Source organism: Cucumis sativus, chromosome 4 (assembly GCF_000004075.3).
Source record: "Cucumis sativus cultivar 9930 chromosome 4, Cucumber_9930_V3, whole genome shotgun sequence".
Lineage (NCBI taxonomy): Eukaryota > Viridiplantae > Streptophyta > Magnoliopsida > Cucurbitales > Cucurbitaceae > Cucumis > Cucumis sativus.
The window spans coordinates 9,709,516-9,733,335 of NC_026658.2; the positions used below are offsets into that span (position 1 = coordinate 9,709,516).

General features: G+C 33.0%; 4 protein-coding genes and 1 long non-coding RNA gene across 6 annotated transcripts; 4 read left to right on the top strand and 1 right to left on the bottom strand.

Moving 5' to 3' along the window:
• The first annotated feature begins 3,151 nt into the window (after window positions 1–3,151).
• LOC116403525 (ribonuclease 3-like protein 2) lies at window positions 3,152–5,526 on the top strand. The gene is made up of 4 exons (XM_031884735.1): window positions 3,152–3,680; window positions 3,790–3,942; window positions 4,033–4,409; window positions 5,098–5,526. Exons 1-4 carry the CDS (start codon window positions 3,369–3,371, stop codon window positions 5,270–5,272), a joined length of 1,017 nt encoding a protein of 338 aa, XP_031740595.1. The 5' UTR covers window positions 3,152–3,368; the 3' UTR covers window positions 5,273–5,526.
• A 3,261-nt stretch (window positions 5,527–8,787) lies between these two features.
• Window positions 8,788–11,474, top strand: LOC116403336 (ribonuclease 3-like protein 2). The gene is made up of 4 exons (XM_031884126.1): window positions 8,788–9,000; window positions 9,093–9,239; window positions 9,341–9,717; window positions 10,990–11,474. Exons 1-4 carry the CDS (start codon window positions 8,788–8,790, stop codon window positions 11,159–11,161), a joined length of 909 nt encoding a protein of 302 aa, XP_031739986.1. The 3' UTR covers window positions 11,162–11,474.
• On the bottom strand, window positions 10,172–14,725 carry LOC105435358 (alpha-1,3-arabinosyltransferase XAT2). Of its 2 annotated transcripts, none has more exons than XM_031884734.1 (3): window positions 14,602–14,725; window positions 12,923–13,046; window positions 10,172–12,702 (listed from the first exon to the last, which is right to left on the bottom strand). In XM_031884734.1, the coding sequence occupies exons 2-3, from the start codon at window positions 12,960–12,962 to the stop codon at window positions 11,519–11,521; spliced, it is 1,224 nt and encodes a 407-aa protein (XP_031740594.1). In that variant the 5' UTR covers window positions 12,963–13,046; window positions 14,602–14,725; the 3' UTR covers window positions 10,172–11,518. The 2 variants fall into 2 exon arrangements, with proteins under 2 accessions (XP_031740594.1, XP_011654358.2); XM_011656056.2 differs by lacking the exon at window positions 14,602–14,725 and adding an exon at window positions 13,280–13,347.
• Window positions 14,637–18,360, top strand: LOC101219830 (ricin B-like lectin R40G3). Its single transcript, XM_004147478.3, has 4 exons — window positions 14,637–15,184; window positions 15,313–15,435; window positions 16,803–17,031; window positions 18,006–18,360. Coding segments are annotated over exons 1-4 (792 nt in total). The 5' UTR covers window positions 14,637–14,746; the 3' UTR covers window positions 18,008–18,360.
• A 1,484-nt stretch (window positions 18,361–19,844) lies between these two features.
• Window positions 19,845–21,837, top strand: LOC116403219. The gene is made up of 2 exons (XR_004215870.1): window positions 19,845–21,509; window positions 21,578–21,837. It is a non-coding gene; the product is annotated as an uncharacterized LOC116403219 (long non-coding RNA).
• The last annotated feature ends 1,983 nt before the right edge of the window (window positions 21,838–23,820 follow it).

The following is a 23,820-nucleotide window of genomic DNA, read 5'->3' on the forward strand; positions in this document are numbered from 1 at the left end:
CCCTTTGGGGTATTTATAGAAGTATACAACCTATTTACAAGCCCTAAACCGCCTTACAAGGTCGGCAAAAGCAATCTGGAACATTCCCGAGCGCTCATGACACTGTCCAGAAGCTTCTGGAGGCGTCTGGGGCCGTCTGGCGCGCGCGCGTCTGCGTGCGTCTGGCACGCGCGCGCCTTCGCGCGTGTTCGCGAGCCTTCCCGGCCGCTCGCGATTCTTCTGGAACCTTCGAGAGGTTCCCGGATGCTTCTCCGCGCGCTCCGTGCGCTCCGTGTCCGCTTCCCGCGCGCGCTAGTGTAGCGCGCACGTCCGACTGGCCTTGCGCGCGTGTCCATGCCGCGCGCGCCCATCTGCCGCGCGCGCCCATCTGCCGTGCGCGCCCATCTGCCGTGCGCGTCCGCTTGTCTGCCTGCCGCCCTTGCACGCGCGCGCCCATGTCATGACAGGGCCGCGCGCCCCAGTCTACTGTACATTGGCGTGTCATAGGCTTGGCGTGAACCTGTTCCTCTTCCTTGGGTCTTTGGACTGCTTGGGACTTGGTTGGCTCCTCTTGGGCAATGCTAAGGAGCCTTAATTTGCGAAAAATTTGTTGGGTCATTTTTGGGGCGTGACATACGTCTACCTATGCATGTGCATTAGAGAACTATGTAAAGGTGATTTAATGAAGGTGGTTGAGATGGTATAAGCGTGAACTAACTTGTATCAAAGAAGAGGTGAAAGAATGTCTAATACTACTTGACGATTAAGCTACATGAAAGCCTTGATGCTATATAACTTGATTAACTAGTTTATGATTAAAGTGAGCTCCTCTTAGAGTTTTTAAACGCCACACTTGGTGACCTTTCGGAATTCAAATGACTAAGTCTAGCTAAACAAGGTATATCTAAAACTGTTAACTTATAAGACTTATAGAACTTCACGTTTAAGGGCAACAGCCTTATCCACACTTGTTGATCTTCTTTTGGGATACAAATGGTGGAAATTATCTCGCCAAGGTAGAGTTTGTCTCCAAACTCTTCCTTGCACGCGTTAGTCATATCCTTGCTACTTGTCCTCTCAGGTAGTTTGTGATATACATTGGTCAAGAAATGAAAATAACTCAACTAACACGATAAGAATTATAAGCAAAGTTTCTTATCAAGAACATATCACAAACCTAAATTGCAAATAACACAAGGACAGATAAACAATAAAGACATGGATGGATTGAAAAGGTATAAGTATACATTATATTAAAGAATGTAAACCTTCGGTCACTGTACAATATGAACATACAAAATAAAGAAATACAAAAATGAAAAGACATTACAAGTTAGGGGGAGATGGGAGATGTGATCCTCTTCACTAAGACTACAAACTTTCACGTTACAATCTGACCTGAGAAGATGAAAAGAAACTTTATAGACGGTGGAAAGGCTACTCCTTCCCATAAAATCTCGAGGATTCTACCCACCTCTTTAGGTGGGCAGGTGATCCACTAAGAGCTCCCTTAAGCGACTCATTCAAGTCTTTATGGCCCCATACAAGCATGCTTTTTAGTAAGGATAGAGTTTCCTTTTTATAGGCAAATTTAGGCGGAAAATCTAATCTTCTGAACATGTAAGGGCAGAACGCTGCCTTTGTCGTCAAGTCACATCAACTTTGTCTCCATCTACCACTTTTGTCTTTTAGTGAATCCCTTCTTGCTTAGCCTTCGCGCGAGTTCTTTTATGATTCACCAACTTCTTCTTTTGTTAATAATTTTGCATTTAGACACTAAAAACGAGGTAAAACAAGCATAATGCTTATGTAAGTGTATTTCTAAATATTTGTGCATTTACAATATAAGCTACATGTTTTGATACACATATCATGTATTTTGGTCCCATTATTCTACCTAAAAGTCCATAATAACTTGTATTTCTACAAGTTATCAACCACTCACAAATAAGTTAGTTTCTTTTGCCTACTCCTTAGCCCTAAACCTTCTTGCACTACTTGTCGAATTAAAGCTTTTGAAATTCTCTGGAAATCGTAGGATTTCTCTTAATTCTTTCTTAGATGATCATAAAGTAAAAGCAGCTTCAAAATGGTCGAAGTTGATCTTCTATTTGTAAGCCTTTTCAGTGGCATTTTCATACAGAAATGATGACTTCAGTTCGATGGTGAGAGTCAACCATTGCCAAAATGCCTTCGCCAAAAGTATTTCGGAATTAGTATTACTTTCAAATTCATTCAAAGTTAAAAATGCAAAAATTGAACTCCATTCTTACAAACATTTTCTCAAAGTATAGGTCTTACCATTTTTACCCGGTAAGCTGAAGCATAACAGAAAAATTAAATATGAACATTTAACATCTGAACTAATAGGAACTAAAATGCAGATTGTCAAAGTTCCACCTTGTCATTACATAGAATAATATCCCACAATAGTTCCAAGCATCTGCGGAACACTAAATAAAAGAAGGGAAGGAATAAGTTAATATAAGAAGGGAACGTGAATAGCTGGGATAAATGAGACAAAAATTATCGTGATTAATTTCAAATTAAAAAATAAAGTTAGAAGGTAAATTACAATAAATAAAAGTTAATTTCAATAAATATAAGAAAGCGCCAAAAAGTTCATAATAGTTTCATATTTTAGGTTTACCGAACTATTTTCACTTTTTTTTTTCTTCTTTACAATCTATTCATCACCTCTTCATATTATTAATTTTGTTATATTATTTCTTCTATATTATGGCTATTTATGTAAGTATTTACCAATTTCTTCATTTTCTCTTTCAAAATTTCTTTATTCTTCTTCCTTATTTCTTTTTTTTTTTTTTTGTACAAGACCTAAATGATATTGGTATAGGATCAACGATCATGTACCAATATTTAAACGGTCAATAATTTTCTATCCGAGATAGACCACTATCACTAATAGATCATTTTGATTTGGTATAAAATTGTTTAGACTTGTTATGAAATCATTTAGATTAGGTAGAAGAGTATAAGATTGTTTAGGTTTGATAGAAGAGTATAAGATGGCTGGTGAGAGATGGTATTGTGTAGGTGTGTGACTAATTAATCACTAACTTTTGTTGTATGTGTAAAAGAAAAAGCACATAAATAAACTATAAAAGAAAAAGATATATGGTATAGATTAATAAAAGATTTAAAAATGGTAGGAAAGAAAGGGACGGGATGGGCTTCAACGGGGTTCCCAAATATGGTCTACACTTTCCTTTTCTCCCAATTTCCCTCTACGTAAACCCTAGAAAAACCCTTTTTCTTTCCCTTCACTCCTCCATTCTTCTCACTCTCACCTTCCTCAACCATTCCTAAATCCATCCATCTCCTCTCATTATTGCTTCCACACCTTGTTTGATTTTCTACTTTCTTCTATGGAATCCTCCGTCATTGCCCTTGAGCGCATTCTTTCCTATAACTTTAACAACAAGAGTCTCTTAGAAGAAGCCCTCACTCACCCCTCTTACTCTGCCTCTGCCTCCTATGAGCGTCTTGAGTTTGTCGGCGATTCAGCTATTGGCCTTGCTATTACTAATTACTTTTTTCTCGCTTCTCCTCACCTCCATCAAGGCCATCTCTCTTTACTTAGAGCTGCTAATGTTAGCACTGAGAAGCTTGCTCGTGTTGCAGTCACCCATGGATTGTATAACTATGTTAGGCGCGATTCACCTGCTATGGATGTTAAGGTCTTCAAATTAACCTTCACTTCTCCTTTGTTCCTAAAAATCTTCTTTTTTTTTTCTTTTTTTTTTTGCCCTGTTTTAACTTCATGTCTGTATTTTTTTTATTGTTCAGGTTAAAGAGTTTGTTGATTCTGTTGCCCTAGAAGGTAGCTCCGTTCATTATGGTAGGTTGATGAAGGCTCCTAAAGTTCTTGCTGACATTGTGGAATCAGTGGCTGGTGCTGTCTATGTAGATGTTAATTTTGATCTTCAAAAACTATGGGTGGTAAGTTCTTAGTTACATTTGAAGTATGACTATTGTTACTTTATTAGCTGGGCACCAATTAGTTTTCTTTTCGTCTTCAATCTTTTGTAGATTATTAGGGGTTTGCTAGAGCCTATCTATACTCTTGAAGAGTTACAAGTAGAGCCCCAACCTGTAACTGTACTCTTTCAAGTTTGCCAAAGAAATGGAAAGCAGGTTGATATTAAGCATTGGAAAAACGGATCCAATAGCATCGCGAGTGTCTATGTTGATGGTAAATTTGTTGCTTCCGGCTCTTCAATGCAAAAAGAAATCGCAAGGCTCAATGCTGCCAGAGAAGCTCTCATCAAATTGTCGGATTCTATGGATACCAGAATTAAAACATTTGTAACTATTGATGGTATCGATGAATCGTTTGAGATTGAAGGGGCAAAGCAGAAGCTACATGATGTTTGTTCCAAGAGAAAGTGGCAGAAACCAAATTACAGGTATATATTTTTATTGTATGATATTTGAGATGTTGCATACTTGCATTGTTTTGGACTCTGAATTAGGAGGTAGTTTTTATGTTGTAGTTGTCTCTTTTTCATTTAAAAGCATGCACCTTCACTTATATATTTGCTTTCTAACCAAGTAGGATGCTGAATTTTTCAGTAATTTATAATGAAATGCATTTTTTTTCTCTAAAGTCTGCCTGCTTCAATTGTAACCTTGTATCTTCATCGAACTATTTTCATTCTTTCTGTTCATTGTAAAAGTTGCAGCATTTTTTAAATTTAAGATTCATTTCACTGATCAATGCTCACTTATTTTAGAGAAATTAGTTTCAGCAACGACAGTGACCTTCTCAATTAATTTTAATGTTATTATATCTGTACACTTATTTGTTTAAAACTTATTTTCTTTTGAATCTCCACCCTCTGTGCATACCTTATCAACTAAAGGCCTGTTTCCCTTCCTTTTCCATCTTACACATTGATTTTTTATGTGAATAGAACTCTTCGATATCTGTGGGGATTATCTCGAGTCGTTTTGTGCGGGTCATAAACAAAAGATAAAACTCAGAGAGATCATTTACATACCATGAAGTTATTTGACTATCTTTTTCCCTTCTCCTTGTCCTCCTTTTTCAAACGTGTTCTAGTGCTAAATACTTTATGAATTTCTTACTTGCAGTGTGGAGAAAGATCTAGGACCTTCACATGAAAGGATATTTGTTTGCTCGGTTAAAATTGCCACTTGTTATGGTACGTTCTATATTGTGGGAGATGAGAAATCAAGAGTAAAAGATGCAGAGAACTCGGCAGCCTCATTGATGATTCGTGCTTTACAGGAAAGAAAGCATCTCTAATGCATATATATTTATTCAATTTGGGTTGAATCTAACATAAGTACAGTGAGTTTATGCTTCCTGATGCCCTCATTTTCCTTAGATATCATGGAGGTAGGTATGTTGTAAATCATGATTCTACTTGCCTTTCCTAGTGAAGTTATGGTATCTAAATGATAATTTTTTGCTATGTAAAGTTCAAACCAACCGGTTTAGGTTGTCAAGATCTGTAAATATTATCTATCTGTTTTTATATTTAGTGCATGTTTGTGTGATTCTACCTAATAGAATAACACTTAAAATACCCCAACAATGGCTAAACAAAGACAGTACTATGATGATCCTTAATTTATATATAAGCCAAAAAATGATTACAACAGTCACAATATAACAATAATAAAGAAAACATATCAGAACACATACCAGCCTTCTAATATCAAGCTTGGAGACCCTTTTCGGCTACAGCAACCTTTACACCACAAAGAAGAAAAGAAATAACCTAGCTACCCTATCCCTAACTATATATATTTATAGCCCCTCCTATCTTTCATCCCAGTTGGATCGTGCATGTGTGAATAATTGGGGACCTTACAATTTGTTGGAAACAATTTTAGAATTTAGGGGCATTGTGGATGGTTGTAATTTATAGTCTCAAATTGAAAAGTTTACTATAGTTTTATATCTTGTATGCATTGGTCTTCCATGGTTTATCCCAATGGTTTATCCAACTTTAGTGTTAACAGTTTGGAACTTTTGATTTTTAACCAACTTTAAGTATTTTGAAACCAATCATATATGTAAAATGGTAGACCTCTTCTTTGTCTTTTAACACTATCATAGAAACAAGTATATTTCAATTATTTTCCCTTGCAAACTAGGGGACATATTATTGAATTTACAGAGCTGTTTCATGATAGACTTTTTATTTTAGTTTGAACTACAAAATGGTTCATGCACGATAATATTATGTATAATTTTGTGTTTCAAATCACCAACTTTTTGTTTTTTTCTTCAATCGATTTCTTTACTTAAATTATAGTATTTTGAAATCCAGTCAAATTTATCTTCAAATTTTGTCCATCTATATAAATAGTTCACTATCAAAGTAACCTTAGGCAAATATGGACTCAGAGTCTCTAATAATCGTATCATTTGTTTTCATATTTTTACCACAAAATAACTCTCCTTTGTCTCAATCTTACACACCAAATATTTAAGGTTTATTTCAGCCGCTAGCTTTGCAAAGAAAAAGGTAGAAGGCCAATCAAGCTCCAACGACACCAAGAACACCTTGTTCAATACCTAGCCCCATATGCCCCAACAATTGCACTACACAGTTAACAATTGACAAAATCTTGATTCAAGTTTGACATTCTTTGTGGTGTTGTCCTCATCACTTGGAATCCAATCTCATCATCTCAACCATTTTCTCTTCGTTCATAAACCTCATTATGTCTGATGAGATATCAACATTACCATTGGTTTTTTCCACACTTACTTCACTTACATTTTTCATTTTCAAATTATAGGTTTGTCTTAGGAAACTCAGAAAATCCGACATCGAATAACCTCCGGAAATACCATTGTTATTTAATGATAAATTGTTGTGGAATTTAAGTCCTACAACAACACCTCTATTGAAGTAATAAACAACTCCATCTTCAATTGAATTTATGGCATTGTAACAAGATAAAGCTAGAGTAGTATTTTCAAACCCATTACTTTTGGTGGTTGGTAATGAGAAACCAAACCCGAGTTCCAAAAGGGTAAGAAGTGATGAACAAAGGATGGTGGTCTCGTCGAACTCGTGGAATACGTTGCTGGTGAAGCAGCAGGTGGAGAAGATGAGGATAGAAACATAATGGACGAATTGACAAAAGGGGTAAAAGGGCTTTAATTTGTTTGGTTGGAAGATTAATTGGAGTGAAGTAAGATCTCTCGAGCTAATTTTGTCCTCTTGTCTTGCAAATGGATGAATTAAGATTGGCGAAAATTTGTTTGTTGAGAATCATTGTTGGTTTAGATGTAAAAATTGAAGTTGACGTTCTAAAATAGTACACTTACATTTCTTTCTTTCTTTTAGTATAATAAAGAGTAGGAAGAGTTAAACCTACAACTTCATAAAAACGATTATATGTAAATTATCGTTGAACTATTTTTTAATTTGAAAATAGACTTAATCATTTTGATAAATTTGAGATGTATTATTGAATTTACACCACCTTTTTTTTGTCTGTAGTAATTGTTTTATGTAACAGGTTAGGATTCATGGAAAGAAAAAAGTAACTTTGCATATTCTATATGAGTTTTGTGCTTCAATTTACTGTCTCCCTCTTTTCTTCAAACAACTATTTTACTTAAATCATAGTATCTTGAAAGTCAGTCAAAGAAAAATGAAGAAGGGCAATCAAGCTCGAACGACGCCACATGTACATACATCGTGCCGTTCATCAAAATCACCTTGTTTGTTAGCCGGTTCTCATGTGCTCCAATGATTACACAACACAAGTTAACAACCAATGAAAACTTGTCCAAATTCAACATCCTTTGAGGCATTGTTGCGTCACTTCAAACCCAATTTAATTTTCTTGATCATCTCGATCATTTCTCCTTCATCCATAGTCTTCTCGATACCAACAATACCGTTGGTTTTTTTTTCCCACTCATTTCACTCACATTTTTCGCTTTTAAACTATAGGTTTATCTTAAAGAACTCCAAAAATCTGACACTGAATATCCTCCCACAACATTAGTATTGTTCAACCACAAAATGTCGTGGAATTTAAGTTCTATTATAGTTTCATTGAAGCAATGAACTACTCCATTTTCAGTTGGATTTATGACCTTGTAACGAGATAAACTGGAGATGAGATTTCAGTTGTATTTCAATCAAACCCAAGTTATTCCATTAAAGTGAGTAGGGTTATTCCATTTCTTAAGAAGCAAGCTAAACTTTAAAGGGGAATGTGCAATGTAAACCGTAGCTTTTTCTCTAACCTTTTTAGATCCCTTTCTTCTATGAGAAGACAAAGACTCTTACTCAATAACAAATATGTTACCACCCACACCATACATGTATACACGCATACACATATAAATATATACATGCAAAACGTAAATAAATAAAAAAAATGAGCTTAGCTCAACTGACACCTAAGCTCTTATGGACAAGAGGTTCTGAGTTCAAATTCCCAGCCTAGTATTTATTACAATACTTTTGCAAACAAAAATATGTCAAGATTTAGAATTTCAGAAGTTTATAACAGTAACAATAATAAGTTTATAACATCATCAAATGTATTGATGTGGACCTCTTTTTTTTTTTGTTAGGATGCATTTTACCCAAATATACACAGAAATTCACCCCTTCCCTTCCACTCACTCAGCTCCCACCTGCGCCTCCTTCTCTATTCTTCAAACGATTCACAGTCCAACCACCGTCGCCGGCGTTTAAGGTCTGACCTAGAGAATCCTCCATGATAGCATTCTTTTTTCTTTTCCTTTCTTTTCTTTATTTTTTTTTATTGAGGAACTCCATGACACCAATTGAGCGCATACTATCTTATAAGTTTAAGAACAAGAAGCTGTTGGAAGAAGCCCTCACCCACTCCTCCTACCTCAACTCTCCCTCCTATGACCGCCTCGAGTTCATCGGAGATTCAGCTATTGGCCTCGCTATTTCCACTTACTTTTTTCCCCTTTATCCGGACCTCAATCAAGGCCAACTCACTTTACTTAGTGCTGCTAACGTTAGCACCGAGAAGCTTGCTCGTGTTGCAGTCCTCCATAGATTGTATAGTTATGTTAGACGCAACGCAGACGATCTTGATGATAATGTTAGAGAGTTTGCCGATGCCGTCGCTCTAGAAGACAACTCAATTCCCTATGGTGGTTGGTGAAGGCTCCTAAAGTTCTTGCTGACATTGTGGAATCTGTGGCTGGTGCTATCTATGTAGATGTTGAGTTTGATCTTCAAAAACTATGGGCGGTGAGTTCTTAGTTACATTTGAAGTATGTTTAATATTATTACTTTTACTAGCTACACACCAATTAGTTCTCTTTTTTTCTTTTTTTTTCAATATTTTGTAGATTATTAAGGATTTTTTAAAGCCTATCTATACTCCTGAAGACTTAAAGGCAGATCCCCAACCTGTAACTCTGCTCTTTGAAGATTGCCAGAAAAAAGGGAAGCAGGTTCATATTGAGAATCAGGAAAAGGGTTCCACGTACGTCGCGAAAGTCTATGTTGACTGTAGGCCTGTTGCTTCTGGCTTTTCGAAGCAAAAACCAATCGCAAGGCTTAATGCTGCCCGAGAAGCTCTTATCATACTGTCGGATTCTACGGATACCAAAATTAAAAGGGTTGTAACTATTGATGGTATTGATGGTTCGTTTGAAATTGAAGGGGCAAAGCAGAAGCTACATGATTTTTGTTGCAGGAAAAAGTGGCAGAGTCCAAGTTACAGGTAAATACTATATGATATTTGAGACGTTGCATACTTGCATTGTTTGGACTCTGAATTAGGAGGTAGTTTAGATGTTGTAGTTGTGGATTTTTCATTTACAAGTATGAACACTCTAACTTATATATCTGCTTTCTAACCAAGTGGGAAATTGAGTTCTTCAATAATTATGATGAAATGCACCTTTTTAGGCTTGCCTGCTTCAATTGTAGTCTTGTAATCTTATATCTTCACCAAACTACTTTCGTTCTTTCTGTTCATGGACATGTTATTTTTTTCTCTCAAATTTTAAGATTCATTTTAGTTGTCAATACTCACCTGTTCTCTTTTTTGTTTTTTACAAGGCATGATGTTAGTTTCAGCAATGACATTGAACTATTCAGCTAAATTTGATGTTAATATATTTGTTAAATGGTAAAAAGAGAACACTAGGTTTACGTGAAAAACCTTAAAACAGGAAGAAAGAACCACGATAGAGAGTAACTTTTTATTATTTTCACACACATTGAAAGTTACAAGGGAAGATAACTTTAAAAGTTTTAGCAAGCATTAATACAAAAAAAGGAAATAAACTTAGGGTAAACTACAATATTAAAATACTCTCAACGCAATAAACTATCAACAAAGCCTCTTGTTTCCAACAATATCTATACACTGATTTGTTAAAACTTGTGTTCTTTTGAATCTCCATCCTCTGTGCAATATACTTTTACCTTGTATGAGTAAAACTACACAAACTTGGTTTGCTTCCTTTTACTTTTCCTTCTTAGATGTTGATTTTTTATGTGAATGAACTCTTGGATACCTGTTTGCATTATATCGAGTATTGTTTTAAAAGGTCTTCCTGGACACACGCCTAGGCTCAAGGATCAGGTCTGGCACATTTCTTTTCCAAGGTGACGCTCACAAAATAAGACGTACACCTTTTGTGAAGCCTCAAGGCTCCTTGGAAAGTAGTAATAATTAGAGTGTTTTCTTCTTTTTTAACTAAAAAATATATATTTAGTAAGGCTAAATGCAAATTTTATTTTGTTTGGAAGGTTTTTTTCTTTCATATTTTTGGTTCAACTCTGCTCTCTCCTGAATGTAATACTTTCATGTATATATTGTATGCTTAAAAAAATCCTCTTTTTTTTTCTTGAGTTTAAGCTCTAGAAGAATATTGCGCTTTTATTGCAAGTCATTTTTTGGGTCAGAAACAAAAGTTCAACGCAGATCATCTCCTTTTTCCAACGTGTTCAACCACTAAACACCTCATTGATTTCTTACTTGCAGTAAAGAAGTTCTTGGACACCCACATGGAAGAAGATTTGTTTGCTGTGTTAAAATTTCCACTTTTAATGATACGCACTCTATAATCGGAGATGAGAAGTCAAGAGTAAAAGAGGCAGAGAACTCTGCAGCCTCTTTGATGATTCGTGATTTACAGAAAAGAAAGTATCTCTAATTTCTATATTATTCAATTGGGCAGAATCTAGCATAACTGTATAGTAAGTTTATGCTTTCTGATGCCCTCATTTTCCTTGAATATCTTGGAGGTGGGTATGTTGTAAACCATGATTCTACTTGCATTTCTGAGTACAAGTTATTGTATCAAAATAAGTATTGGTTGCAATGTAAAATTCAAGGCAACCAGTTTAGGCTGTCATGATGTGTAAATGTAATCTATATTGTTTGAAAATAGACAAATTTTGGGATGTTATGATCGAATTGTACAATTGTTCCATAGTAGAATTGTACAATGTAAAATTGTTGATGCACAAAAGGTGACTTTACTTATTCTAGACGAGTTTCGTGTTTCAGTTCACCAACTTCCTCTTTTTTCTTCGATCAATTTCTTTACTTGAATCATAGTATCCCGAAACCTAGTCAAATTTATCTTCAAATTCTGTTCATCTATATAAATAGCTCTGCTAGCAAAGTAACCTTGGGCAAATATGGACTCAGGGTCTCTAATAACCGGATGATTTTCTCCATATTTATCCCATAAAGAACTCTCCTTTGCCTCAATCTTATACTCTAAATATTGAAGCTCCATCTCAGCCGCTGGCTTCCCAAAGAAATACGTAGAAGGCCAATCAAGCCCGAATGGCACCACTTGCACCACTACCGCGCCGTTTGCCAAGAACACCTCATTCGTTAGCCCGGCCCCATGTGCCCCAATGATCACACTACACAAGTTAACCACCGACGAAAACTTGTCCAAATTCGACATTCTTTGTGGCGTTGTTGTCATCACTTCAAACCCAACTTCCTTCATCATCTCAACCATTTCTCCTTCGTTCATAAACCTCCTTGAGGTTTGACGAGATATCAACATCACCATTGGTTTTTTCCCGCTCAATTCACTCACATTATTCACTTTTAAGTTATAGGTTTGTCTCAGGAAACTCCGAAAATCCGACATGGAATAACCCCCGGGAATATCAGTGTTGTTCAAGGATAAAATGTTGTGAAATTTCAATCCTATGACACCTCCATTGAAACAATGGACAGATCCATCTTCGGCTAGATTTATGACATTGAAACGAGATAAACCAGAGAGAATTCGGTTGTATTTTTGAACCCACCAAGTTTTGTGATCGGTAATGAGAAACCGAACCCGAGTTTGAAAGTGGTAAGAAGTGATGAACAAAGGGATGATGGTCTCGTCGAACTCGTGGAAGAGATTGCCGGTGAAGCCACCGGTGGAGAAGATGAGGACAGGAACATTATGGATGAATTGACAAAGAGGTAAAAGGGTTTTGTTTGGTTGGAATATGATTTTGAGTGGAGTAACATCTCTTAAGGTGATTTTGTCCTCCTGTCTTGCATATGGATGAATTAAGATTGGAGAAAAGTTATTTTGTTGAGAATCATTGTTGGTTGAGATGTAGAATTCAAGGTTGGTATTGTTGATTCTTGTTGGGTTGTTTGTCAAACATACTTTGGAATGTAAATCTGTATGACAAGCAAATCCTGTTCTTTCTAGTTGGGTATGATCCTCACCTGTATGTAAACCACCGAATAATATTTAACTTCACTCAAACTGTTTTCTGTTTTTGAAAATTAGTATAAACCTTAACACGTTGCAACTTTGATAGTTTTTTATAATCTTTGTCCCAAACTCCCTGTTGATGCAATTTTCAATAGCAATAGTTCGTAAATTAACTCTTTTTTGTATAGAAACAATTAAAATGATTTTTCATACTTCAAACAAAAACCATACCTCTCACAAGTCTTCCCATTAGAAGTTCATGAGGCTCCATCTCTTCTATGCTCTCATCAACAATCTCTTGATTTGTTATTGTTGCTCAAACCATCTCTCCAACTTCCCATAGTCTGCCATCTCACTGTATTTACAAACCAAAACATTAAACATAAAATAATCCTAAATCACACCAATATAATCACAACCTAAACTACAAAACCTAACTTCTCTCCATTTGAATGCTTGAAAATTTAACACGTTAGTAGATAGTTCAAACATTATACCATGATCAACTAGATCACCAAACGAACAATAATAATTAATATAAACGGAAGCATAAAAAGGGAGGAAATTAAACATAAAGGACGTACGTACATGAATGAAATGGTAGAAGATCAAATGGGGCAAAGAGTGCAGAAAAAAGCAAAGCAAAGTAAATGTTTACTTGATGGATGGAACAAAAGAATGCATTCTCCATAAAAAATTACTTGACTGCGTTTCATACTACAAATTTTGTGCAGTTCATCTAAGTGTTAAATCACAAGTTGTCACATGATAATTATTTGCAAAATTAAACAAACATTGGAGCATCTTAATTTTAGTGATATGGTAGGACAAAATAAAAATCAATAAAAGATTTTGATTTGTTGATTGTATAATCAAGACTAGTAGTTAATAAGTTGGGTGAGCTAAAATTAACCTTACAAGTTTAGTGGTCCATTTTTATAAATAAACTTTTCTTTTTTTACTTGATAGAAAAAATAAGTATTTCTTTTAAATGTCATTTTTATTTAAACTCTTTTGATTAAAATTGTTTAAAATAAATTTAAAAAGGCTGATAAAAGTTGTTTTAAGTTGGTGAGAAATGACTTATTTTCAAAATCTAACTCCTAAAATATTAAACCTAATGACATACTTACAAACTAAAATTGTAATTCTTCAAACAACATTCAAACGTTCTTTAGTTTTTGTGTGGCATGGTTTGAAAAGTACATTAAAATCTTAAATACGTAAGAATAAAACTATGTTTCAAGTAGGGTTATGAAAATCAAATTTAAATATTTTCATGATATGAAAAACACTCACATATGTTCTAATAGATTAAGATGTATGTGAAGATAATTTTGCTACAAACTCGATCTATGTGAAGTGATATAAAAAAATTTGCTCAACTTTTGACTTTATTCTATATCTTTTCGTGAATGAAATTGAGATTAAAGTAACTTTATTATGTTTTGCATGTTACTTATTCTCCAAAATCTAAAATAGTGATGTTAGTAGAAACAATATTTGAAGGCAAACCAATACCAACCTAACATAGCTTTACCAAATATGAATTATTAACTAATAGATTACTATATACTGTTGATCTAAAAAGATTAAAAAAAAGACAAAAAAGAAAAAAGAAATAAGAAAAAAATGAAAAGTTCACTGCTTTTTCAATTTTACAAAAGTAAGCTTTTTTTTTTTTTTCTCTTTCATAGATTTTCTTTTTCTTTGGTCACAATCTTAGTCAACTTTTTCGACTTCATATATTGACCGTTGAAGAAGAAAATTGTATCGGATGACAAAAACATTTAAAAAATATTTAATTACATATTTTAAAAAATATAATAAATAATTAATGATATTAGAGAAAGTATATTTGAACTTAACAAAAAAAACTATTGCATTTTAACATTACTAAATGTTGTTACCATTTTCTTTTACAAAGGCTGGAATTCTAGAAGATTCGGAGAAAATGATACGCGGTTCCTCCTCATTGGTTATTCTGTCATTTATATTCACCGGCAGTCGGTGACGTGCCTCTCCTCACCTGAAGAACTCCCAACAGATCGGAAAATGGCCTTCCCCTTTCACCACCACCACCGCCGTGACGACGATGAAGACGGCGAACCTCCTTATCCTCCACCGGGACACAGGCCGCCACACTCCGATCCACCGCCTCCACTGGTTCCCCACATCCACCACCACACTCACTACGGCCAGACTCCTCCGCCGCCTCCACCGTCTTACGTTGACTACCAGTCCAATTTCTCTCCGGAACCGCCCGTTCCCAACTACGGATACTCCTCTGGACCCCCGCCTCCGGTCGTGCACCACCACTCTCACAATCCACACTCTCCCACTGTTATTCACCAACACTCTCATCAGTCCGATTCTCCCTTCTCCAACAGACCAACAGTCAAGGTCTACGCCAAAGCAAACCCTAATTTCTCTCTTGCAATCCGCGACGGCAAAGTCGTACTCGTTCCTTCCGATCCAGACGATCCCGCTCAAGTATGATCGATTCGTTCCTCGATCGCTTTCAGTTTTCGCCTTAATTTGTAATTAGAGTATTTGATTTTTTTAATTTCTTCCTTACAATTCGATAATTTAATGGTGTTGGTGAATCGTGAACGTTTCAGCACTGGTTCAAAGATGAGAAATACAGTACAAGGATTAAGGATGAGGAAGGATGTCCCTGCTTTGCTCTGGTTAATAAGGCCACCGGTCAGGCGATGAAACATTCCATCGGAGCTTCTCATCCGGTAAGATTTTCCCCTGATTTTATTGCCACTTTTTGTTGGAGTTCATCTGGAATTGGAGTTTCATTCATATGATAGAATGAATGATTTTGATGAATTGAAAATGCCTTTTAGAATTTGACCAACAACCCATTTAATCCTTATTAGTTTGTGATGTTGGAGAATTAAAAATGTAATATACTATTTTCAATTTTTTTTAAAAAAAATTCTCATACGAATAAAACATTAGTTTAAAATTTATATGACAAATCAATCATACTATCAATTTATAAAAAGAAAAGTTAAGAAAAAAAAAATGATAAGTGTTTCAGACACGCTTTTCTAAAGATGCATAGTGATTCTAAAACCGGATCGGATTCTACAACTCATCACGTTTATTTATTAATTAATTTAGGGTTCAATTTGTTTTTCTTTTTTTATTCTAAGAAAACAATTAGTATTCTATTAACGTTCTTGATTAAAATGACTTTAGTTGGTGGAAATGGAAGATATAAATGTGTAGGTGGGTCATGTATGAGTTTGTCCGTTGTAACTATTTCTTCTCTTTAAAAAGTTCTGATTAAAATGAAACATTTTTCATTTTGTTATTATTTCTTGTTGCTATTTGTGGGGTTCGGTGGGATTTTTAGGACTTCTTTTACTGTACGTAATCATTTGAAAAGAAAATGATATTATTTTTTATAAATTGTGTTTAACACACATGCTTTATGAACTTCCTTGGTCTCTCATTTTCATTTAAAAATTTGTAACTCTAATCCTTACCTTGTAAAATCTCATCATATTAATGCCAATTTTTATAATTCGACAGGTTACTATATTTTGTACAATTGAGAGTAAACCGAGTCATGATAAAGTTTTATAGACTAAATTGTTGCTAAGTTGAAAGTATAGAGATTGAATTGTTTGGTTCAACAACTGAAAGTTACTTATATTTAGTCTTTTTTTATTTGAGTTTGAATGCTAGTTTTATAATCTATTATTTGATTTTGTTTTGGTTGGGTTATGATGTTCAAGTTGCCTGGATCTGGGCATTCTCTCTCACCAAGTTCTAGGGTTGCATCTTGTTATACGGTTCCTTAAATTCTGGTTCAAGAAAGGTCACAATGGGGAGTAATAGAACCTGAAGACGCAATCATGCCGAGTTTTGTCTTGGTTGATTATGATTGGTGTCCTTTTCGGTATTCATACTGTTTTTATTCTTTCATTTTTGGTTAAACATGTCCGATTGAAACAGAACTGTGGAACTTTGTTTGATGTTGGTTTTGTCCTGGAGAAGGACATTAAATATTCACGTTGTGAAAATGATATATCAATTTCAAACTGACTGAGTTTAAAATTAAAACCGGCTGAGGTCAAAAATAAAAATGCAGGTTCAGTTGACACGTTACGAACCAAATGTTGTGGACGAGTCTGTACTGTGGACACAGAGCAAGGAATTTGGGGAAGGATACAGAGCCATAAGAATGGTGAATAACGTTCACTTGAATGTTGATGCCTTTCATGGAGACAGATATTCTGGTGGAATTCATGACGGCACCCATATTGTTCTGTGGAAATGGAAGGAAGGAGAAAACCAACTATGGAAGATCGTACCCTACTGTAAGTGCTTTCAATTTAATACTATGGTTAGACATCATTCTCTTCTGTTCATCTTGCTGTTACTGACTCTTGATTTCTGGATCTCATGCCAAATCAATGGGTTCTATTGCTCAGTTTTATATTTTTGAATTCTAAATTTTTGAATTCCCCCACCCTGATCCTTTAATACCCTGTTAAACAAAGATTTCATGTTGAAAAATGATAGATCAAAGGATTGGGGCAAGAGGTGAGGTTTTTTAGTTTAGAGAGTTGCTGACATAAATGAGCTATTTAGACGCAAGTCCAACGAGTAAGGTGTTAAGGAGTTGATAAGTTATGGAAGTGATGTTTTTTAGTCGTGGGATTCATGAACTCTTTGGACAGAGTAAGGTTTTGTTTTTGACCTATTTGTCTTTTCAAATAATTTTTAAAGCTACAACATCGAAAAATAAGATGAAAGAATATACATACATACAAAAAAAAAAACCTCCATAAAAAGGGGAGCTCCCTTTCCAAGAAGGAGCTTCAACCATGCAACAAATATGTATTGGTAATTATTAAAGTCCATCGAAATTAAAGTCCAAAGAGAAACATGAAAACAAACGAGGGACTGAACATACAAAAGGTCCCTATCCACGCCCCTAAAGATTCTCTTATTTCATGCCTTCCCAATACACCATAGAAAACAACATTTCCTCCCAAAATGTAGAATTAAGCAGAAATTCCTTGATAATAATAACATGGACATATTTGTGTCGAGCATCATCAAACCAGGAAGAAATGATCCCAAACTCCAAACTCACAACCCTAAAAATATGGTCAGGTTTTATAATATTTAGACCTTTATCCGGATATTAATATGGTTCAATTTAACATACGCTCTTAGTCAACTAGGAAGTCGGCAGTTCAAATCTTTTAGATTAGATGTTAAAATTTTAGAACCCAGGTTAAAAATTAACAACTTCTTCTTCTTATTTTTAATTGGGTACAAACAGGAGGATGTGATGAAATGAAGGGGATGCTATTGTATGCAATGGAGTGTTGTAATAATGTGATGTTGAGAATAAATTAAAGGTATTCTCTTGGATTTGAGAAGAAACCATGTTTGTTGTTCATGACAAATTGGAAGTGTGGAGGCATCAATCAAAAATATACTTTTTGCTTTTGCTTTTGCTTTAGATTTAGCTTTAGCAATTAGCATTATTGGATTTGGATGGCTTTTACTTTTCACTCACAATATCCTCAACTATGTTTATTCCACATTCTCTTCATTTCAACCAAACTTACTGTGAAATTATGTATCTTCTTCTGTTCCATTTGATGATAATGATAGTAATTATATTATGTCCATATCCTATTTGTGTACTTTGATCTTTTTTAGATTTTAATTTTATTGGCAACTGCTTACATCGGTTGATAATTTGTGTTTTCTTAAGAGTATAAAATTAAACTGTAGAGTGAAAATCTGAAATTTGACTTTTCAATTGAAGATTTAACGTTTTTAATTAATTGCCATGGTCTTTCTTTCTTAGAAGTTACACCTTGGTCATTTCAAAAGTTTGAGCCATTAGATGTTTGAAAATGAACTAAGTTTTGCTTTAGATTCTGTGATTATTACTTTATCTTACATTAGTTAATTCATTTAACTTTGTCAAAATATTAAACTACATTTGAGGCATTAGATAGATATTAATTTAATTTTGATGGTTAATTTATGAGAATGTACTCTAAATTTTAGATATGATATAGAGATGGAAGTGTTAAAAAAGAACCTCAAGTCCTATATATAACATAATTTACTCAGTCACCCCTTAGTTTTGCTTATTATTATGATAATTACCAACTTCTTTTTATCATAGGTTTTTACACTTTTGAGTAATATGGTATTTAATTTTGGTTCGTGTCTTGATATTCTTACAATTATTTGAGTTTTGACAGTGAAATCATTATTTTCCTTCTACTTTTGAAATATTGGCAAAACATAATAAAATAATCAATTAAAATTTCCTTATATATCTCTTGAAAAGTTTATGCAGGCATAACAAGTTAATGGTTGTATAATACAACAAAACTTTAAAATGCCTTTTTGTATTATATTCATGTGTATATATGTATGTACGTATGTAGGTATGTATATATTTTTTTTGAATGTTTTGTCTTCAAATATGTAAAATGAGTTAACATATTTATATATGTTAATGTAACAAAACATCTTCAATAGATATTGGTAGCTTGTTTCTCGTGCAGGGGCGTATTTAGGATTTTACGTAGGGACCTCGATTCATATAATATAACTTTAGATGTGTTGATAAGATGTTTAAGTAAGCTAATATTGTCATAATTAGCTAGTATATGGGTAATGGTTGATCTAGAATTTCATTTTAGGGGCACAACGTTTTTATAAGTGTAAAATTTTAGTGTTTGTGTAATATGTAGTTTTCCAATATTAGATTTGTTCATCTAATAGTTTATAGTATAGGTGTTCTTAGAAAAAGAGATATTAGTAAAGTAAATAACAAACCAAAATATTTATATTTGAAAATGAAATTTGTATGTTTTAATTTTTTAAAAATAAAAATTGATATTAAGTTCCTAATAACTTGGGCATTTTTAAAGTAGCAAATTTGAATCTATTTACAAATTACTTGAAAATTCATGGTTCATTTAAGATTTTTTTCTATATTTCATAAATAATTTCATTTTTTTTATAGTTGAAATCTTTGACAAATTTTAGAAAAGTAATATATTTTGTTATATTTTGTAAATAGTTTAAATATTTTGTTATTTTTGAAATTGTCTAAAAAAATATATATATACTCCGTTTAAAATTAAATAGAAAAACATAGAAATATACTTTTTAAAATTAAAAAAGAAAACAGAAAACAAAATTGTCAATTATTTTTTGTTTTTAAATTTTGGTTGTTACTTTAAAATAGTGGGTAAAAAGTAGATAACAATAAAAACCTTCACATGTAGAAGTATTGTTTATAGTCTTGATTTTAAAAAAAATTAAAACCAAAAACATAATAATTATGAAATAAAGTCTAAATAGTTACAAAATCGAGCTTAAGATTTTAAAAATATTTATATATAAATGTGTATGTAAATATAAAAGTAAAATTAAGCCTTTGTAATGTATTAAAATATATATATATAAAAAGTTAATTTACATTGGTGTAACAATCCGTGTAGAAAATAAAAGCTCACAAACTCATCATTTATTTTATAAATTTTAGATTTGTTCTTAAATATTGTTGACAATTTCAAGTTCTTTTCCTTCTTCTTCTTTGCCACTTTTTTATCTTTTCTTTGAGATTTTTTTTAAACCATTTATTTTTTAGTTTAAATCTTCTATTTTATCTTCAACATTTTTTGAAGTTATTTTACAATTGTTTCAATATTATTCTTCATATTCGAGAATATTAAAATCGTTTAAATACTGTTTTAAATAATCAACATGATCGTTACTATGGTTAACGCGATCATTTAAATTTGGATATTTTTTTCATCATTTAAAGAGAGCTACACGATCGTGTATCATGATTTAAACGATCGTTTACTATAATTAACACAATCATTTATCATGGTCAACACGTTCGTTTATCATGGTCAACATAATTGTTAGATTTGAAGTTTTTAACTATCGTTTACATTAGATTTGCAAGATCACTTAGATTTGAAGTTTTTAATGATCATTTAGATTAGATTACAGGATCACATTGTTTACTATAGTCAACACAATCGTTTTTCATGATCAACATAATTGTTTACCATGGTTAATACGATAGTTTAAATTTAAAGTTTTTTCTCATCGTTAAAAAAGATTGTATATCATTCGTTTAGACTATAGTACTCGATCGTTTAGAAAAAAATTACTTGGATGCAGTTGATTAATCACGTATTGGTTAGGATATTTTTTATATTTTTCATTGTAGATTTATAGACTTATTCTATTTTCAAAATTGTTGTAAATATTTAATCGTTCGTTATACTTTTTAAAAAACCTCTGAAAGAAAGTTAAGAGCAATAAAACTTGATTAATTTAAAAGGGAGAAACAATTGGTCAAGTAAAAGATTCAAACCTCGGAAGCAAGTCATTTGGACCATCACCTCGACAAACGAAACCAAGCGCGAAAGTTTATAATTGCGACTTCTTTGTAGTCATTCCCTCCATTCTGTTGACTGAGAACTAAGCCGTAAGGAAATGTCCGTCGCACGCCGCTAGTCGCATTTTTACTTCATCCGAAGCTGAGCGCCTTTGCACTGCTTGTTCCTTCATGCATCGCACACCCAACCGCTCTAGTCTCCTTCATCACCATTCGTTCACCGGTTCTGCCAAAACTTCTAGCCACTGTCAGTCTCCAGAATTTAGTGACTTTGTGATTGTTGGGGTTTTGTTGTACTTTTTCTTAATTACCTCTTGAAGTTAAAATAATATTAATTTTTAGATCTTTTGGAAGAGACCAAAGAGGATAGAAGACGAAAAGGGAGAATACAAGGTATGTGGTTGATGTTTGATATCGAATACATTGTATTTGGATGTAATTAGACTGTATCTTGTATGAAGACTTTGAAGGTTTTGATGAGGACGAAACTTGAAGCTCCAATCTTTTCTGCAATTGATCGAAGACTTTGAAGATTTGGTGGAATCTAGGAAAGTGGAAGATAGTGAAGTTAGATTCTTTTCGGATTTGAATACCTAAACGTGCACAATTTCAACAAGCTGGATGTGTTATTTAATTACAGGGTATTTGGATTTTAAGTGAACAATTGTATTTATGACTGTTTTTGAATTGGCTAGGAGCATCTGAGATATTTTTCCATTTACTTATTTTTTAGATTTTTCAATTTTACTATTCTAACAATTTAAAAATAAAATTGCTACTTTCCCAAAGTAAAACTCATAATTTGCTATTCTTCTAGACAACCCTTATTAGTTGCAAATTTAACAATTAAATTCAAATGAATTAAGTATATAGCACAATTTAAAAAAATTTACAAATATAGTAAAATTTGTCAAATTCTATAAATGATATACGATATGGAGTCTATATTTTACCGTCTATATTTAGCATTATTTAAAAATGTTGTCTAAAATAGTCATCCACTTTAATATTTGAGTTTATATTTAGTCGGGCCTAAAATAAGCCGAAAGAAACATATATTAGTTGAGTTAATGGGCCAAGTTTATGGACCTATTTGAAGCCTAAGCCCAAAAAAAGAGTTATTTGACTTATAGGGTAAGCTAAGTGTATGGATAATTAAAGCTTAGAGGCTCTCACATCCACCACAACTCTACACTTCCTCCTCATCCTGGGACATAGTTAGAGTTAAAGAGTTTATAAACCATTCTACAAACCTTCAACATACAACCAACATCAAAAAAGCTAATAAAAACTAATACAATAAATAAATATAATTATTGAACAATCAACCTTTCTACTTACCTTAATTTAATTAGTCTTTATTATCCAATTAGATGTGTACTTTTGGGGTATTGTTGACTAATTAATCAACCATCTAAGTAAACTCAAGTAAATTGCATTCTTTTAATACCCTCTTATTATTCACAATATTAAATCCACAGTAAAATATTATTGCTTTATCTTCTCAGTAATTAAATAACAATCACTTAATTAATCAATAAACTTTATATCTACCAATTTAAACTCCCATCTCTCATTCCTTTATATCAAACAAACGACCTTTAGTGAATGTGTTGGGAATGAGAGACTTTGGTAGAATGGGACAAAGAAACTTCTATATTTACTTGGGTCCTAAGTAAGGGAACATTTATGACACATCCCAATATTTTGATTTTTTAGTCACGTCTACGCACATCTTTTATTATTAATCGAATTTGGTATAATTAATATAATATAGAGCATAAAGTTTTGAACGTACTAGTTGGGATGATTTTAAGAGGAGAGTAGAATTCGAGTTAAAAAGAAATTGTTTATAGATTAAAAAGTGCCATAATTAATCAAGTTATATTTGATTTAATAACCATTATACTATTTTTAGGTGCAATATGAGATTTTGAAGTGAACACATAAACTTGAATGAGTTTTTTTAATTTTTATTTTCAATGTTATTTTTGCTTTTTGTGATGGAATTTATATTCCACCTTGACCCTGACCTTGACCATGACCTTCACATGGAGTTGGTCTCCATTTGTTTTTTCATTATGTTTATTCTTTATGCGTTTTCTCCAATTTCTATTAAATTTTAAGAAATTTCATATTTTTTAAAAATATTTAATTTTTTTAATAATACAAAAATAAGTTAATTTATTTACAAATATACTAAAATGTGCTAAATGTTGTTTTGTTTTGTGATGAACGATTTTAAAAAATGGTTAGTGATAGTCTAATTAAGCCGCAATCCAAGTTTCATTAACTAATTATAAAAAATTTATAATTATTTCTAAATTTTGGACCTCCATATTTTATTTAACATCAATGTTTTGAATATCTAAATTATGTGTAAAATGTAGTATGAAAGAAGAATCTTTACAACGTCTTTACATTTTTTAATAATGTCTATTTTGTTCACGTTCGTTACATTTATTTAAGTTGAAGTGGTTACATCGACGATATGAATTTATCTTTTCATGTATTAGTGTGGTATAAACCGTAAACATCGTTTTTAACCTAAAACATGCTTGTTAATTAATTTTGACTTTTTTTTTTATATTGATTAGTACAAATCTTAAGTTAATTCATATTAATAGTTTATATTCAATATTTAGATTTTCAATCTTGTTTTACTAGTTTATATTTTTAGAGGATTTTTTTTGTGAAAATCGTT

What these genes read in the sequence shown, in the direction of transcription:
- LOC116403525 (XM_031884735.1), top strand. Translation starts at nt 3,369, where the DNA reads ATGGAATCCTCCGTCATTGCCCTTGAGCGCATTCTTTCCTATAACTTT. An exon ending in CACCTGCTATGGATGTTAAG is followed by an intron (nt 3,681 to 3,789) that starts GTCTTCAAATTA and finishes TTTATTGTTCAG; the next exon opens with GTTAAAGAGTTTGTTGATTC. An exon ending in ATCTTCAAAAACTATGGGTG is followed by an intron (nt 3,943 to 4,032) that starts GTAAGTTCTTAG and finishes AATCTTTTGTAG; the next exon opens with ATTATTAGGGGTTTGCTAGA.
- LOC116403336 (XM_031884126.1), top strand. Translation starts at nt 8,788, where the DNA reads ATGACACCAATTGAGCGCATACTATCTTATAAGTTTAAGAACAAGAAG. An exon ending in ATCTTCAAAAACTATGGGCG is followed by an intron (nt 9,240 to 9,340) that starts GTGAGTTCTTAG and finishes AATATTTTGTAG; the next exon opens with ATTATTAAGGATTTTTTAAA. An exon ending in TGGCAGAGTCCAAGTTACAG is followed by an intron (nt 9,718 to 10,989) that starts GTAAATACTATA and finishes TCTTACTTGCAG; the next exon opens with TAAAGAAGTTCTTGGACACC.
- LOC105435358 (XM_031884734.1), bottom strand. Translation starts at nt 12,962, where the DNA reads ATGGAGCCTCATGAACTTCTAATGGGAAGACTTGTGAGAG. An exon ending in AATGGGAAGACTTGTGAGAG is followed by an intron (nt 12,703 to 12,922) that starts GTATGGTTTTTG and finishes GTTTACATACAG; the next exon opens with GTGAGGATCATACCCAACTA.
- LOC101219830 (XM_004147478.3), top strand. Translation starts at nt 14,747, where the DNA reads ATGGCCTTCCCCTTTCACCACCACCACCGCCGTGACGACGATGAAGAC. An exon ending in ATCCAGACGATCCCGCTCAA is followed by an intron (nt 15,185 to 15,312) that starts GTATGATCGATT and finishes TGAACGTTTCAG; the next exon opens with CACTGGTTCAAAGATGAGAA. An exon ending in CCATCGGAGCTTCTCATCCG is followed by an intron (nt 15,436 to 16,802) that starts GTAAGATTTTCC and finishes ATAAAAATGCAG; the next exon opens with GTTCAGTTGACACGTTACGA.